Below are 18,975 nucleotides of genomic sequence, written 5' to 3' on the forward strand. Positions count from 1 at the left end.
GAAAGGATATATGCACCCCTATGTTCATAACAGCACAATTCACCATAGCTAAAATTTGGAAACAGCCTAAGTGCCCATCAGCAGATGAGTGGATTAAAAACTTATGGTACATCTACACAATGGAAAACTATGCTGCTGTAAAAAAAGAAGGAATTCTTACCATTTGCAACAACATGAATGGAACTGGAGAGCATTATGCTAAGCGAAATAAGCCAGTCTGAGAAAGATAAATATCACATGACCTCACTCATTTTTGGAATATAATGAATTTCATAAATTGATGAACAAAAATAGATACAGAGACAAAGAAGCATCGAACAGACTGTCAAACTTCAGCTGGAAGGCAGGGGAGGGTAGGGGAGGGTAAGAGATCAACCACAGGACTTGTATGCATGCATATAAGCATAACCAAAGGACACAGACACTAGAGGGGTGAGGGCATGTGCCAGGGGGGCAGGGGAGGCAGGGGGGAGGTCAATGGGGAAAAAAGGAGACATACTAGTACATACTACTATTTGTAATACTTTAAACAATAAAAAAAATAGAACCCAGAACTCAGAAGTAAATCCTCACATATACGGTCAAATGATTTTCAACAAGGATGCCAAGACAGTACAGGAAAGGACAGTATTTTCAACAAAGATGCTGGGGAAACCAGATGTCCACCTGCAAAAGAATGAAGTTGGACTACTACCTTAAACCATTTACAAAAATTAATTCAAAGGGAGTCAAAGCTTAAATATAAGAGCTAAAATTATAAAACGCTTAGAAGATAATATAGGAAAACCTTTCATGACAATGGATTTGGCAGTGAATTCTGGATATGAAACCATATGCAGAAGCAACAAATAAGAAATGGATAAATTTGACTTAATCAAAATTTAAAACTCTTGTACATCAAAGAACACTACTAACAGAGTGAAAAGGCAACCCACAGAATAGGAAAAAAATGATATTTTTAAATTATGTATTTGATGAGGAATTATAACATCCAGAATATTTAAATAAACCCAACAACTCAGTAACAGAGAACACTCCAATTAAAAAATATGGGCAAAGGACTTGAATAGATATTTCTCTGAAGAAGATGGACATATACCAATTAGCACATGAAAGAAGCTCAATATCACTAATTAATACAAAAATATAAATCAAAATCACAATGAGATACCACTTCACCCCCATCAAGGTGTCTATTTTCATAAAAATTAGGGGCCCAGTGCATGAAATTCATGCCCTTTAAAGGGGATTAATTAGAGGAAATATTTTAATATTGCTATTTGCCTTTCTCTATAATAGAAGTGTCAGAGATAAAAGAAAAATTAGTAAAACGTATATAAAAATCTTTCTCCTGTCAGAGTCTGGGGTGTGCTGCAGGACCCAGAGTCAAGTCCCCGCACACCCATGGCTCCTCAAAATCACACAAGACACAGACCCAGCTGGCCCCACCCCCATTGGGCGAGATCCAGACCTGGCTGGCCCCACCCTTGTCAAGCCCCGCTGGGTTGGGGCGCAGCCTCAGGTCCCCTGCCCCAGCCCAGCACCATGCAGCCACAGGTCCCTGCTGATTGCATGTTAAGGCTCATTACAGGAATTTGGCCTCCACTATGGGTGCAGCCATCTTGTGTTATGTAATCCCTGCCTCCACTGTGGTTGTAGCCATCTTGACAGTTACGGCATGACAGTCAATTTTGCATATCCCCTCTTTATTAGATAAGATAGTAAAGAACTAGTATTGGCCAGAATGAGAAAGAATTGGAACCCTTGTGCACTGTTGGTGGGAGTGTAAAATGGTGTAGCTGCTGTGAAACAGAATGGCTATTCCTCAAAAAATTAAAAATAGATTTATCATATGACCCCAAATTCAATTTCTGGGTATTTTACCCAAAAGACTTGAAAGCAAGAATTCCAGAGATATTTGTACATTCATATTTATGGCAGCATTATTCACAGTAGCCAAAAGGTGGAAGCATCTTATGTCTATTGATGGATAAAATGTGGTGCATACATAATATAGAATATTATTCAGCCTTGAAAAGGAAAGAAAATCTGACACATGCTACAGAATGAATTAACCTGTAGGATATTAGGCTAAGTGTAATAAGCCAGGCACAAAAGGGCAACTACTGTGTGATTTCACTTGAAAAAAATACACCTTTAAACCTGGGAAAAAATGAGATACTACAAGATTTCTCATTTTGGCAAAATTCACAAAACTGAATGGCATTTGGATTATTTTGTACTAAATATTCTATGACTGATTGATTCAAGATTTAGATGTTCATGGATTTAGACAATTCTTCACAGTGTAACTGTGGAACTCAAGGTCTGCATTCATGCTCTCTCTGGAAGCAAGGGGGCCAGATTTGAACAAATTGGTAACAGCAAGCAAATTAAATTCTGTGATTCAAAAAAAAATTGTAATACATCATGTTCCCTGAAACTTTCTTACTTGAGAATTCATCAGCAGCATATTTCTTGGCCAAAAAGCATTATTTTATTGCTTTATTTTTATTTTTTTAATATCAGCATACTATTGTGGAGTGCAGGTCAGTCACATTGTATTTGGGCATTCTTTGTTGGAAATTTTTTTGTTTGTATGTTTTTATTTCTTTTGCCACTCTGAAAAATGCTGTAATAAGTAGCCTTCTACATATAACAGGATATAGTATTGCTTTTCATTTCTAAAATAAACAATAGGGATTTTTCACATCCTAATAAATGTTTCATTATTGTGCATAGTAATTTGAAAAAAAAAAATACTGAGAAAAGGCTAAGCATTGAAACCTTTTTTCCATGTAGTATTTTTTTCTTTTTTTCAATTTTCCAAGAAAGGATACTAACATTTACTGACTTATCTTTTTCATTGTGTGATGATAAACCTTCAAAATGGCAATAATACATGAGTAAGTTCATTAAAGTAAGTCCAGACTGCCACAGAGGAGATTCAAGGAGCATCTGATTGAACTCCTAAAGGGAGATCTAGTTAAGGAACCATCCCAGGTGGCATCTTCCCCAAAGATGTAAAAGGCCGCTCGGGGATCCTAGAGTCATCAGTGCCTCAGGGTTGGGGTCTCAAAGGTTTATACAGCCTGTAAACTCCTACTGCCACAGCCACACAGAGATTCTCACTTGAAGCTGACACAGACTCTCCATTACAGGTGGGTAGAAAATATGTATCTTATTTTTCTATAATGGCCTTTAAGAGATCCCAACTATTCCTCAAACTGATCCACTCAACTTTCATTTTTGAAAGAACTGGACGTTGTATACAATCAAATAATACATTATTAAAAGTAAGGCTTGTTTCCAATATTTACAACATGTTTAGAATACAAGGCTTTAAATATCATCCAGCTATTTATGTTTCCAAATGAAAGCTAACATTATTACATCTTATGTACTTAAATTATATCACTACTGAAGAAATGGAATTTTGCTCACTGAGGTGATTTATATCAAAGTTTTGTTTCTGCATTATTAGCTAAAGTGAAAACTGCATGTTTCATAGGATGTGAGAGAAAACTGTTTATACCGTACAACTACCTAAACTCCAAATGATAATCCTTTTTTAGAATGTAACCATCCATCACAAGTTCTCTCAAAAATTTTTCTATGCAATCTGCTAACATACAGGAAATATATGTACGGAAACATAAAATGTCATCAATGAAGTGATAAGCCATTTATCTGATAGTAAAAAAAGTCTGCAAAGGTTTTAGTTGAGGAGACCTCAAAAAGAAGGGCTCCTATTTGAGGAGAGACACTGCATAAGCAGGAGCAAGGCTTGATTCCTGGTTTGATAGTGTAGGGAGCGGGTATAGGGTTAAGCCTCAGACTGACCTGTTGGCAAAGCCACAAACAAGTCCCAGTTTAGAGGGCACAGCCCTCTTAATATAATTAAGCTTGACTTTATGATGCTCCCTAGATCTTATCTGGGTAGCTAATGGGCTGAGGGAGATGCAGCAAGTGCTGCCAAAACAAGTGAAATTCACAAGAACATTGTAACTACGGTGACCACTACCTTATTTACCTCTGGCTATAAAATAAAGGCTCAGCTTGCCTCTGTGGCCTCAGCCAGGCACAGGAAGATCCACCTAGACCCAGCTTATTCTCTCTGTCTGTCTTTTCTACATCCTTCGCTGGCCCCCTATTGTTATGCCCAGATTTCAAGATTCCCAAGAGCCCATCAGGGAGCCAGCGAGTCCGATGAAAAAGCAAAGAGTCCTTTATTTCGAACTAGTTCGGCTCCCCGACCACACTCACCGATGCAACGGTAAGCCCAGTGGCAGAGAGAGGGCTAGCCCAATGGGAAGAGGAGTTTTATAGGGGAGTGGAATAAGGGGTGGAGAAGTGACTGTGGGTCCTGCTGATTGGCCAGGCACAAGTCGGTGTCTCGTTACACAGGATGTGGTCATATTGATGGCGTGCACTTCTCTTGATTATCATTGGTTAGTGCAGAGAAATCCTGGGTGTGGCTAGCAGAGGCTTGGGCTTCCGGGAAGAAGCCTTGCTGAGCACATGGCTCTGCCCAAAAATGGAGGACCCAGGGTAAGATGGAGGGCGTAGTCCTCGCCCTTTCACCTATCAGGCTCACCGAACCCTTGGCTGTGCTGGCTCAGCACAGATAGGACAGAAACTTTATAATATTCTCAAGGAAAGAATGAAACCAAGGAAAAAAATGTTCATTTACAGGGTTGCCCTCAAATCTACTGACCTACAAGAGAACGTTAAAAATAAAAATTTAGGTGGGATATGCTTTATAAAATCTTAAAATAATGTTATAAAATTATATAAATAAAATTACAGGTTATAATAAAACAGTGGAAGGAATATGAGGATTTGCATAAACTTGAGGGGCAAGAAGGAAAAGAGTCATGAAAGAGAAAAAAGGAAGTTGTGTCCAGTAAAGCAAAGTGGATTGAATTACAAAAGCCATAAAATTTTTACAGATATAATGTTTTTAAGCTAAAAAGATAATCAGTAACCTGAAAAATAGATCTGTGGACATACCTTTATGTATTTCTGACTGAGTTATTAAGAAGTAAGAAAATCAGTTAACAGGTATGGATGGTAGAATATGCAAGTTCAAAGTGCTAACTAGTAGAAGTTATAGAAGATAGAATAAAAAATGGGGCAGAATAGTGGTTAGAATCACCTATTTCGAAGGGGAAAAAAGCAAGAAGTCTTGGGTGAAGAAATCATAAGAAGACTTTTTCAATTAATTGGGGACATACTATTTCTCTAGCCTTTCTTCCATTCAATACAAGAGACATCAGATGAATCATGGCTTCAAATGTTTGTTTGCAAAGTCATAACATCCTCATAATTTAATAAGATTGTAGGGAGTAAATCCTCAAAAATGTATACTGCTGGATCATCTGTTTAAATTGCTGTACTTGCTTTTTCTCTCTCTCAAATGATTGAAATGTTTATTTATTAGATCTAGAAACTTTAATAACTGTGTTAGAATCACACATGATTACAGGAAATCTCACCTAAGAAATTGCCTTTGCCATAATGGTAGTCCCTTAACCTTTCTAACCACTTCTTTTTTCCTCAAACAGATGAATTCCCAAACTCATTCATGGCTCCTGAGAATTTCACCTGGGTCACTGAGTTTATCCTCACAGGTGTCTCGGGCAGTCCAGACCTCCAGATTCCACTCTTCTTTGTTTTCCTGGCCATCTATGGGCTGACCTTGGCTGGGAACCTGAGCATCATCACTCTCACCAGTATTGACTCTCGACTTCAGACCCCCATGTACTTTTTCCTCCGGCACTTGGCTATCATCAATCTTGGCAACTCTACTGTCATTGCCCCTAAAATGCTGATCAACTTTTTAGTAAGAAAGAAAACCATCTCCTACTATGAATGTGCCACCCAACTGGGAGGGTTTTTGGTTTTCATTGTAGCTGAGGTTTCCATGTTAGCCGTGATGGCCTACGACCGCTATGTCGCCATTTGTAATCCCCTGCTCTACATGGTGGTTTTATCTCGCCAGATCTGCCTTCTGCTGGTATCACTCACTTATGCCTATAGCTTTTCCACAGCTATTGTGACGTCATCTTCTGTATTCTCTATGTCTTACTGCTATTCCAATGTGATCAATCACTTTTACTGTGATACTGTCCCTCTGTTAGCCTTGTCCTGCTCTGATACTTACTTCCCAGAAACAGTCATTTTTGTATCTGCAGCTACAAATTTGGTTTGTTCCATGACTATAGTTCTCGTTTCATATTTCAACATTGTTCTATCCATTTTAAGGATACGTTCATCAGAAGGAAGGAAAAAAGCCTTTTCCACATGTGCTTCCCATATGACAGCCATCACAGTTTTCTATGGGACACTACTATCCATGTATTTGCAGCCTCGAACTAGCCATTCACTAAACACTGATAAAGTGGCTTCTGTGTTTTACACACTTGTGATCCCCATGCTGAATCCCATGATCTATAGCCTGAGGAATAAGGACGTGAAGGCTGCCTTAAAGAGATTGCTGACAAATGTGTTCTGTTCTTTTAAATCCATGTGATTTTAGAGCTCTGTAGGTGAGTGAAGAGAGGGGCAAGATAGGCTGCCACTGTGTCAGATAAAGTAAAGGTCAGGTGGCTGACTCACAGGTTTCCAAGTAATCCTTGGAGTTAAAAGTGGCCAAGATTTAGGAGTTAAAAAATAAACTAAAGGTCTTATTGTTATGTGGTTAATACAGAGGCTAGGTGTTATTCACTAACTTTGCTAAGGATTATGCAGGTATGTAGATTGAAATAAATATTTCTGGGAGTCAGGAGAAAAATAAGAAAATAAATAAGTTAAAACTGAGCAATTAGATAAGTAAGTCATTCAATCTTTCTTATTTTTTTTTGTGTTTTTTTTTTTAATTCCTGGATATCTTTGGGTATAACAGATTGTTTCATCTTGAAGAATTGTAATGAAAGATGGCTAAAATCCTTTTACTAACTAAGTTAACAAAATTAAACTAACAAGTATATCTAAAATAAAACTTCTTAACTCTTTCTTAATATCATTTGAATAAAACAATATAAACCACTGGTGAGTTTATGGACCTGGAGATTATTATGCTAAGTGAAGCAAACCATTCAGAGAAAGACAAAAACCATGTGATCTCACTTATATGTGGAATCTGATGAACAAAATAAACCAATGAACAAAAGAGAAACAGAGGCATGAATCATGGAACAGACTGACATTTGTCAGAGGGGAAGGGGCTTGGGCATGGCTGGATGAAAGAAGGTGAAAGGGTTAAACAAATAAACAAACTATATATAAATTATATATACGGAACAGTGTGTGATATCCAGAGGGAAAAGGTATTAGGGGGATTGGTGAAGGTGGACAAAAGGTGGGGGAAACGTGGAAGGAAAGAAACGTTGCTTGGAGAGATTGATGCATGTTGCAGTGTGCAGATGATATTTTGCTGAGTTGTACACTTGAGACCTGTATAGTTTTGTGAACCAATGTCACCCCAGTAAATTCAACTAAAAAAGAATAAGATTATGATCCATGAGAAAACAAAGTCGAAACAATTTCTAAACTGGAGTCAAATGTCATCACAATTCCTAAAATAGAAAGATAGTAAGAAAAGCTAAGAATGAAAAAGTTTTATATCATCTACTATGACCACTGTTTTGAGACAAAGAGTTCATTATTATAATGAAATATTTGTGTAATTGAAAACTAAGGGCAAATTTAAAATTCATAGTAGTATATAAAAACACAAATACACCCCTCCCCCCCACACACACTACTTTGATGATATATTTCTTATTCATCATCTAGTTCAGAGCAATTAGGATACCAGCTAAGAAACAAAACATTTACCAAATGCCTTGTGCATACAGTATTGAGAGGGCACGGTCCTTGGAGGAATTGGATACACAGTTTACTGAAAAGTATTTGTCAAAAAATTTTAAAGGCAATTCCTACCGGCTTTTAAAAGCGAAATTTGAAGACTGACACTAATAATCTATGGAAAAAAATAATGTTTAAAAACAAGTATAGCATTTTAAGAGTTAGGACTTTAGATCAATAATATTATACTAAAGGCAGAGCCATAGATACACAGTTCTTCAAAAACGAGAAATCACATTAACAATGCTTCATCCCTCCTCGGCATCCCAGGTGAGCATGGACTGTAATTTTTCTTATAATTTGCTTGCATCATGCTTTGAGTTAAGATCCTTTGGGACAGAGGAACTGACAAAACCATGCAATCATCTGCTACCCAGACCCTATTTGCAAGGATAAATAATAGGACCATCTAATCCAGGTAGGTTAGCAATTATATTTTAAAATTGTGTCTTTGACTCCTTGATGTGTAATGACATTGCTACAGTAGCTCAAGATAAAAATTAAAGGCTAAATACAATGGACTAGAATAAAAAAGTTTGAAATACATTTTGTAAATTAAAGATAAATAATGTTATTCTCTGATTGTATTCATTTTGATGGAAGTATCAAGATCATCTAGGTTTGAAATGGACAAGAACAACTGAAGGACTAGAAGGAAGTGAACAGAAAACCTAGTTGAAGCACTTTTTTTACATATTTAGATGAGTAAGTTGAGTTTCAATATGTTCAAGTGATTTTCCCAAACTCATGTAGGTAATTAAAGTCAGAACCAGGTCTGGAAGGTAAGGTTGAATAAGCATTACGCATTCATACATTTAGGATTTGTGGAAATCCTACATGTACTTACACTCCATTTTCTTTGTATGTTCTCTGCTAAAAACCATCTTTTCCTTAACTATTTCCTTATTGTTTTTTATATTTACCCAGGGAAACATTACCTCCACTACCCTCCCTTAAAGTTTTCAAGTAACAGGGCCTCCTCTCATATGTTATTTTGTATCCAGCACTTAATTCTATTAGATTATTTTAACTCACTATTCTCAATCTGCTTGATTTCCATCTTTCTGATTTTATACTCTATGCTTCCTGATGGATAACTCTGACCATTATTTGTTATGACCTCAAGACCCAGAAAGATATATAATACATAATAGGCAATCAATTAAGATTTTTTAATTCACAAAAAATTGCAAAATTATATACTGATATATATATATATATATATATATATATATATATATATATCACCAATATAACAACTATCTGTTTCTATACCTCTTCACCTAATAGATGTTAGACACTATATATATATATATATATATATATATATATATATATATATATTAGATAACGATATTAGACAAAGGTCACCAAGATGTTCCTAGAGATAGTTTCCAAAACAAAAAATATAACTTAAGAATAAGGGGAAGAAATATTCAAACATAATTATTATTATAATTATTATTATAGTAATCTTACATTAATAAATAATTAATATTTTATTCCATATTAACTACCATTTAGAAGATGCTGTAACAGTAAATGGGAAAAAAACAAAGAGGCAGCATGGCTCTCAATCATAAATGTCTATGTATATCAGGGGAAGAGGTATCAAACAGATGGTTGTTATAAATGTGAGAAGAAATATAAGGGAAGTATGTCTAAAGTGATTCTAGAACACAAATATGAAATATGGTAACTCACTATGGGAAATGGCTTTTCAATGAAGAGGCGATGTTTCCACAGGTTTTGAAGGATAAATAGAATTTTCCCTTCAATTATCCTTTTTGTTTGTAGGGAAGGGGACTAGGAATGGCAAGGAAAAAAAGTAGAAAAGCATGGAGGGAATATTGTTATTGACAAATGAAGACTGGTTATATTAATGATACCAATGGATGTCCACAGATGTTAGCACAGTTGAGTGGAGTTGGGATTATAAAAATTTTTAGGGACAAGATTGTCCCTAAAAGGTCACATATGCTTTTCAAATGTAATTCATATTTTATTTTTTATGAAGTAAAATGGTTTGTATGTACAAATGTCAGAGTTTTATTTTTGTCTTTTTGTTCTGAAAGTAGGAAAAAAAATGAGAGGAAAAGAGACCAGAAAAATAAAGAAAATTTGGATAAAGCTCTCATTCTTTGTAGTCTACTATATTGTCTGTTTTTTCAATGCTCTATCTTCAGACTCAAGTGTCTGGAAATTAGTAGTTCCCAACATATATTATTAAATGAGGGAATGAGTGGATTGAAATAGATGCCAAAAGAAGTGACAATTAGACATCATCAAGACATAGGATAAAGACAGAATATGCAGATCAGGGTGGGAAGTGTCTCTTGGAGATGTTCATAGATAAATTGTGAATCTACTTTTATGTTGGTGAAAATGGTGATGGTCTTCTGTTGATAAAGTTTCGCTTTTGAAACTGTGTTTGTCACTACTAGTAGATCATGAGCTCGGTTTTTAGAATCTTGATCAGAATTATTTTATTTAAATAAAATAGAGCAGATTGCAGTAGAGTACAAAAGAACATGCAAGAAAAGTGCATGCCAGGTAATGAGAGTATTATTATGGATGTATTATGAGTTCTGTGCTTTCAGACTCTGTTTTTGCCACAGAGCACAAAAAGTTTATAAATCAGCTTTTAAAGAGAAATACATTTCTGAATTTCTTAGAAAGAAAACATCAATTTTATTCTAAATTACAATATATCATAAAATATATGAGGATTTATTCTTTGATCATGTAAGTTTATCTTTTAGAGATAAAGATGTTTGTTCAATACTATAGCAATCAAAACCTAGAAATAATTTAAGTTTCTAATAACAGAATAAATAAGATATGCAATATTGACAGTATAGTAATGAGGTGTGGACGTTGAGTCAGAAACATATGGATTTGAAACCCAACTAACTGTATTTACAGCAGCCATCGATTTTATTTTGGGTGTTTCTTTTCCAATCTCCTCTTCCTCATCTGTACAATGGGCATAATAATGTGGTTTCCACTTTAAGTTCTGTGGGATAAAATGATGTAAATAATTGCCTTATTGCACCTTCTGTACTTACCCGTTTTAGTATTTGCATTATTAGCATGACTATAAATATTATTTTTCAGACTGTAGTAACCTTAAAGTGATAAATCATTACAACTATATATATAATTGTGTGTATATATTTATATATATACACACAATTATATATATAATGTTTCTGAAAGTGTTAGGACAATGCAGAGCTGTGTCAGCACAGGTACAATGACATCTGTCACAGTGGTGTCACTGCAGATTTGTTTTCTTTTATGCTATTTATGTCAACATATTTTCAATAAAAAATCAATTTTAACAAGTCAGCTTATAGTGTTAAATAGCTTAATGGATAAGACCTTTGAATAGAAACCAAGGCAAGGTGGACTATTGCATAGCACCCATCTTTGTATATATAATGGGTTAGGGGGAGGAGACATATGCTTGTCCCACATATATCTCTGTCTGCCATCCATCCTGTTCCCAATATCCCAGTATGCTAGCAGCCTCTATTAGCAACGAAACCTCTTTACAAGACACTAAAGTAAATCACCACTTGTGGGAATGGCAACTTGAATTTTCCTCTTTTCTCTACTTCCTCATGCAGATGCCTTGAAGAGATATGGCCCATATTAATTGCACCCAAGTACAGGAGTTTATTTTTATGGGCCTCGCGAATCAAAAGGAGTGGAAGATGCCTCTTTTTGTGATTTTCTTAACCATCTATCTCTTCACAGTAGTAGGCAATCTAGGTTTGATCCTAGTTATTAAAACAGATGCAAAACTCAACACACCAATGTACTTCTTTCTTAGCAACCTGGCTTTTGTTGATTTCTGTTACACTTCTGTCATTACCCCCAAAATGCTTGGGAATTTCTTATACAAACAAAATGTTATCTCCTTCAATGCCTGTGCTGCTCAGTTAGGCTGTTTCCTCACTTTCATGGTATCTGAGTGTTTGCTACTCGCTTCCATGGCCTATGACCGATATGTGGCCATTTGTAACCCTTTCCTCTACATGGTTGTGATGTCCCCAGGAATCTGCATTCAGCTTGTGGCTGTCCCTTACAGCTATAGCTTCCTGATGGCACTGTTGCATACCATCCTCACCTTTCGCCTCTCCTATTGCCACTCTAATGTCATCAACCATTTCTATTGCGATGACATGCCTCTCCTCAGGCTAACTTCCTCAGACACACACTCCAAACAGCTGTGGATCTTCGCCTGTGCTGGTATCACGTTCATTTCCTCTGTTCTCATTGTCTTTGTCTCCTACATGTTTATTATTTTGGCCATCCTGAGGATGCGCTCAGCTGAGGGAAGACGCAAGGCTTTCTCCACATGTGGCTCCCACATGCTGGCAGTCACCATATTCTATGGGACCCTGATCTTCATGTACTTGCAGCCAAGCTCTAACCATTCCCTCGACACAGATAAGACGGCCTCTGTCTTTACACAGTGATCATTCCCATGCTGAACCCCTTGATCTACAGTCTCAGGAACAAGGATGTGAAAGACGCCTTGAAGAAAGTCACTATCAATAGAAACCAGGCTTCTGGGTTCCTGAAATTTGAAAAATGATTTGACTGAACAAAAGTGACCTGTCCTTAATGAGCTTTTCCCCCCTATCATAATAAAGGCAATTGAGTGTCTTGATCTTACTTGGTTCTGAATAAAGATTTGTTCACTGTAAAATGAAATCATTCTCTCAATTCTTTGTATGCAAGTTAGGCTTAAAATTATAATTTATGTGGAGCAACTACCATAAGAATTTACATTATGTTATTTCTGAAATGAAAAAATGTGAATTTTTGAAATTCCATTATCTCATTTGCTAGTTACATAACTAGTTATTGGCCAAAAATAAACAAAAGTGAAGGCACTCTGAATGCCTAGTTTAGGATTATAAGAGCATTTTAACATACTTATAAGTGCTTTAATAATATCTTTCAAATTAAGTGCCAAGAGACCACTGCAAACTAGTGGTGTCAATCAGGCATGATTTTCTTTCCCCTGGGGAGATTTTTCAATGTCTGCAAATATTATTGATTTTCATCATGACAAGGGGGTGTAAAGGAATACTATTGTTGTCTAGAGCAGTGATCGCGAACCTTTTGAGCTCGGCGTGTCAGCATTTTGAAAAAACCTAACTTAACTCTGGTGCCGTGTCACATATAGAAATTTTTTGATATTTGCAACCATAGTAAAACAAAGACTTATATTTTTGATATTTATTTTATATATTTAAATGCCATTTAACAAAGAAAAATCAACCAAAAAAATGAGTTCGCCTGTCACCTCTGACACGCGTGTTATAGGTTCGCCATCACTGGCCTAGAGTGTTGAGGCTGGGGATGAGCTGAATAATCTACAAAGCACAAAGGAGTCTCTCACACAAAAATTATCCATCCCCAAATGGTAATAGTGCCAACGTTGAGAAAGTCTGCCCTAAACCATTGTCATCTAGACAAGTATTAGGGCAATAATGTCAGACTAAAGGGAGAGTCATAGAGGGTTGTTTCCTCAGAACCAGAGGTAATGTTAATTGATCTCCAGCCTGCCTTGGGATCCCTATGGAGTTTGGACTGTAATTTTGCTGATGGTCTTACTTGCATCATACTCTTACGTAAGATCCCTTGGGTTAGAGTCACTGACAAAACCCAGCAGTTTGTTGCTGCCCAAACCCACTTGCAGAAGAAATAGGAATACCCTCTAATCAGGTAGATTCAACGGCTGCATTTTAAAATTGGGATCAAGATAGTCATTTTTAAATTAAGCAGAAGAAAATAGAATGTTCTTAAAAAAATTTAGGTGGCATTTCCTGAAAATAGGGTAGAGTGTTCTCTCTAATTTTATTTCTGTATATATTTCTGATATTACATATAATATAGTTCTTATTAGTTTGAAATGAAAATAAGATTTGAGGTCTCCAAAATAGAATCTATTATACCATTTGAATAAGTCAGGCACTTAACTGGCTAGACTGTAATCTCTGTCAAAACTCTTCTCATTTTTGCAAAAGCTAATAATTGTACCTATGATGAGAAGTGAAAGTGTTGAAATCAAGTCATCAATATGTCTCATAATGCCCTAAGGACATTATTTATGAGCAAGGGGAATGAATATTGAAATATTATTACAAAAATTAATCTTTTTAACATATTTTTTATTGAGAGAGATAGAAACATAAATGATGTGAAAAAAATAATTGATTGGCTGCCTCCTGCATACCCCATACTGGGGATCAAGCCCTCAACCCGGGCATGTGCCCTGACCGGGAATCGAACTGTGACCTGCTGGTTCATAGGTCAATGCTCAACCACGGAAGCATGCTGGCCGGGAACAAATATTAATCTTTAATTCTCCACACCAAGGATCTAGAAAAGACTAGAGTAGAGAATGTATGAAAAATCATTAATTTTACGCATGAAGTCCACAATTTATCAAGAGAAAAATGTGGAAGTAGATGGCTGCCATAAATGTTAAATGTCATATAAATGAACTATGTGTAAAATGTTTCTCCATCACAAAGAGGGAAACTTGGGTATCAGATCATGGACATTAGAAATCAAGGAGTCTTTGTAGAAGAGGTAGGATTTTGGTAGGCCTTGAAAGATAATTAGAAGTTCTCCCTTCAACTCTTTATCTTATAAACCTGGTAGAGATGAGACAGAAAAAAGCATATATAAAAGTAGAGAAGCATGTAAAGGCATGTAGTAATTAAAGACCACAAAATAAATGTTATGATTAGATTACTGTGTGTTGGTTGTGATAGAAGGGATGTGAGTATAATTTGAATATAATATATTATATTCAATATTTTCTAATTTTTAAAACATTATAAATATTTGGGTTAGATGGTAAAAGGTCTTATAAAATATGCTTTCAAAAATGTTTGCCTATATATGCATCAAAATAAGATGAGATGACATACTGAAGGTCTTACAGGTACAAAACCATGAAGACTTAGCTGGTATCTTGGGACTTGGAAACCAAATTTTCTATCATAAGTTGCTTATTTGTTTCAAAATGGATTTTATATATTTGTGGGGCCACAGACTAGGGTTTTAAAACTTTAATTGTCTTACCCATATCATGATGGTTATTGGCTGTAGTAATCTTTAGTGTATTCATTTTCTTCAGATAAATACCCAGAAGTGGAATTGTCAGATCCTATGGTAGTTCAATTTTTTATTTTTGACAAACCCCCATATTGATTTCCACCGTGTCTGTACAAATTTACATTCTCATCAAAAGTGTACACGGGTTCCCTTTTTTCCACATTCTTGCCAATCCTTGTTATCTCTTACTAGCATGTGTTGGTGTTTTTTTCTTTTTTATAACAAGCATGAGTTGGTAGATCATTGTGGGTCTTATTTGCATTTCCCTGGTGAATAATGAGGTTAAGCATCTATTCATGAGCCTATTGGCCATTTGTACGTCTTTGGGAAAATGTTTAGTATTTAGATCTTCTGCCCACCTGTTAATCTGATTATTTCTATTTTGGGAGGAGTTTTTTTGTGTTTTGTGTGGGGTTTCTTGCTATTGAGTTGTGTGAATTCTTTATATATTTTGGATACCACCCGCTTATTATAATATGATTTATAAATATTTTCTCTTATTCAGTAGATTGGATGAAAACTTTTTGACATTACCTGAGCAAAAGTTGTAGTATATAAAAGCCATTAGTCACGGAAAAGACAGGAAATATTAGTAACTTTATCTGTCCAATATGCCAAGTCATGTCCACTGTGAAACAAAGCAATTTATTAGTTTCCTCAAAATTATTTTTAATTTTTGTATGGATAAAGTGAAAGAAAGATAAATATGTCACATGACATTATAAATTTACTAACAGGTTTGAAGAGTTATGTTACTACAGAACATTCATTTTCCTTTGTGTGATTCATGTTAACTTTTTTCAATACCAATAATATTTTTGAGTTTTGAAAAATTAATATTTAATTGTAAATAATATAGTACACAACAGCTTCGAACAGAGAGCCAATATGTACTGCTTACTACCATACCACTCTTATTTTTAAAATGCAATTGAATTGGGTGAAAGAAATAAGAATTTCCTCCAAAATATTTACTTTTACTCTTCGTTCCATCCCAGATTCCAAGTATACCACTAAACATTTTAATATTAACACTTTCATATTATCAATAAAACTGATTTTCAGGACGTTAAGTAATAAAAACACATTTTAGAGTTTTAAGGTTAATTTAATTAATATGGATTTAATTCTCCTCTCTCCATCCAGACACACTGAAGGTCCATGGCCCACATCAATTGTACCCAGGTAAAGGAGTTTATTCTCATGGGCCTCACAGATCGTCAGGACTTAAAGATGCCTCTCTTTGTGGTTTTCTTAACCATCTACCTCTTCACAGTGGTAGGCAACCTGGGGTTGGTCCTAGTCATTAAGACAGATGCAAGACTCAACACGCCAATGTACTTCTTCCTTAGCAACCTGGCTTTTGTTGATTTCTGTTATACTTCTGTCATTACCCCCAAAATGCTTGGGAATTTCTTATACAAACAAAATGTTATCTCCTTCAATGCCTGTGCTGCTCAGTTAGGCTGTTTCCTGGCCTTCATGACAGCCGAATGCTTGCTTCTGGCTTCCATGGCCTATGACCGATATGTGGCCATTTGTAACCCTCTCCTCTACATGGTTGTGATGTCCCCAGGAATCTGCATTCAGCTTGTGGCTGTCCCCTACAGCTATAGCTTCCTGGTTGCACTGTTTCATACCTTCCTCACCTTTCGCCTCTCCTATTGCCACTCCAATGTCATCAACCATTTCTATTGCGATGACATGCCTCTCCTCAGGCTAACTTGCTCAGACACACACTCCAAACAGCTGTGGATCTTCGCCTGTGCTGGCATCATGTTCATATCTTCCCTTCTGGTTGTCTTTGTCTCCTACGCATACATCATTTCTACAATCCTGGGGATGCGCTCAGCTGAGGGAAGACGCAAGGCCTTCTCCACATGTGGCTCCCACATGCTGGCAGTCACCATATTCTATGGGACCCTGATCTTCATGTACTTGCAGCCAAGCTCTAACCATTCCCTCGACACAGATAAGACAGCCTCTGTCTTCTACACAGTGATCATTCCCATGCTGAACCCCTTGATCTACAGTCTCAGGAACAAGGAGGTGAAAGACGCCCTGAAGAAGGTCATCGTCAATAGAAACCAGACTTTTCTGTTCATTAAATTAAGAAAGTGACTTAAGCAAATAAAAAGTATTTTCTTTATGGCCTGATTGTTTTTTCTCTCTTAAAAAACTATCAGAATGCCTAATCTTTTTTTTAATAAGAGGGCAACATTAGTCAATAAGATTATGTAAGTTTCAAGTGTACAATTCTATGATACATGATCTATATATTGCATTGTGTGCCCACCATCCAAAGTCAAATCTTCTTCTGTCAGCATCTATTCGACCCCCTTTACACTTTACAAATCCCTACCTCCTTCCCTCTGGTAATCAACATACTGCTGTCTGTGTCTGTGAGTTTTTACTTGTTTTTCTTTGTTTGTTCATTTGTTCCTTTCAGTTTTATATCCCACATATGAGTGAAATCATATGGTTCTTAACTTTTTCTGTCTTGGGTTGTTTCCATGTCCATGTCTGGTCTCAATATGAGATTTCTAAATAGGTGCTCAATGAATAATAAATTTTTCTAAAGATGTTCATTTAGGATCAAATTTCTGAAAGTAAAAATAACCATAAGAATTAACCACCATTTATCTCATTTTTCAAATAGAAAACATATTAAAAATGATTAATTCTTTGGTTCATAAGATTGTAAACAATTTCCCCATTTCTCAAATAAAAGAATGCATAAAAAGCTAATACCTGAATATATAGCTAGTTATAAGTAGAACAGAGACTAAAGTTAAGACTCCCCACTCCTCCAAAATCCCCAGTTCAAGATTCTCTGGTTGCATTAACAATCTCTCACATGAAAGGCAAAGATGCATAGTCTAAATAATTGTTCCCTGATTTGCTAATATCTTGAGAAAATTTAAGAAAATATAAAACATTTTCATTTTATATATTTAACAATTTGTCTTTATTAAAGAGAATAGTACTGCACCCTAACTTTATATCATTACTTTAACATGGCTTTCCACTTACCTGGAAATCTGGTTTGGTCTCAAAAGACTCTGAGAGAACTGCTTTTTTTTTTATGCCTAGGAGACCTCATTATATTTTTTCCAGTTATCTTTAAAAAATAATAATCTAACTCAAGGATAGAATCCCAGAGGGGCATCATACATTCTAAACAAATAAATTCAAAATAATTGAAACATATATGCCATTTTGGCAATAACAAGGATCATTTGCAGTTATACTAAGCAAACCTTGGGTAAGTTGGTTACTATTGATTATGTTATAGCTTATAACACAATGAACACAGCAGGCAATGTATAAGAACACATGCTATTGTTAAAGAATGGCTCTGTAGTATGTGCAAGCTCTCCAAGTTTATCAATTAAGTAATGTTGTTACTAAATTTGGAGTCTTTTTAAAGATTAAACAATATGGAAAAGGCTAATAGTAAATTGTAAGCACTTGCATATCATTTTTTTCTTTCTATGAGCCTAAAGACCTAAATTATCATCCCAACTCTCCTAATGAATTTGAGGGAGCAATTGATAAATGAGAATTACTATACACTGTAATATAGATAAAGTCATAGACATAAATATTGGAGTATATTTTTCAAATTAATGCAATGATAATTTTACAATTTTCAAGTATACAGAAAATGGCTTTGAGTTTGTGAATCATTCATACCATTTAATAATTTTTTATCTTAGAGTCATTTGAATGCTAATGACAAAATACTAGAAATATGCTATTAATGCCTAGAGAGAGATTACATTAAAATAAAAATATTTCTTAAAAAATTCTTAGGTCAGAGTCCACTTTGATTTTATTATACATTTTGATGTATCACAGAGACACAGGGTTAGTCTAATCCACAGTTCTCAATGTTTCTTTCCTCATCTTCTATTTAGATACATTTACCTCCCACTTGAAGATTTCAGTGGTTCT

The 18,975-nt window shown here is 35.5% G+C and overlaps 3 protein-coding genes across 3 annotated transcripts; all 3 read left to right on the forward strand.

Moving 5' to 3' along the window:
* Window positions 1-5,531: 5,531 nt before the first annotated feature.
* Window positions 5,532-6,535, forward strand: LOC308525260 (olfactory receptor 8J1-like; the record flags this gene model as incomplete). Its single annotated transcript, XM_081100047.1, has 1 exon — window positions 5,532-6,535. Exon 1 carries the CDS (start codon window positions 5,588-5,590, stop codon window positions 6,533-6,535), a length of 948 nt encoding a protein of 315 aa, XP_080956173.1. The 5' UTR covers window positions 5,532-5,587.
* A 4,984-nt stretch (window positions 6,536-11,519) lies between these two features.
* Window positions 11,520-12,478, forward strand: LOC308525186 (olfactory receptor 8U1-like; the record flags this gene model as incomplete). Its single annotated transcript, XM_081099973.1, is given in 2 exon segments — window positions 11,520-12,345; window positions 12,348-12,478. Coding segments are annotated over 2 exon segments (957 nt in total).
* Window positions 12,479-16,179: 3,701 nt separating this feature from the next.
* LOC308525184 (olfactory receptor 8U9) lies at window positions 16,180-17,139 on the forward strand (the record flags this gene model as incomplete). The annotated part of the gene is made up of 1 exon (XM_081099971.1): window positions 16,180-17,139. One exon carries the CDS (start codon window positions 16,180-16,182, stop codon window positions 17,137-17,139), a length of 960 nt encoding a protein of 319 aa, XP_080956097.1.
* Between the last annotated feature and the right edge of the window lie 1,836 nt (window positions 17,140-18,975).

This window comes from Myotis nattereri (assembly GCF_964212035.1).
Source record: "Myotis nattereri genome assembly, chromosome: 9".
Lineage (NCBI taxonomy): Eukaryota > Metazoa > Chordata > Mammalia > Chiroptera > Vespertilionidae > Myotis > Myotis nattereri.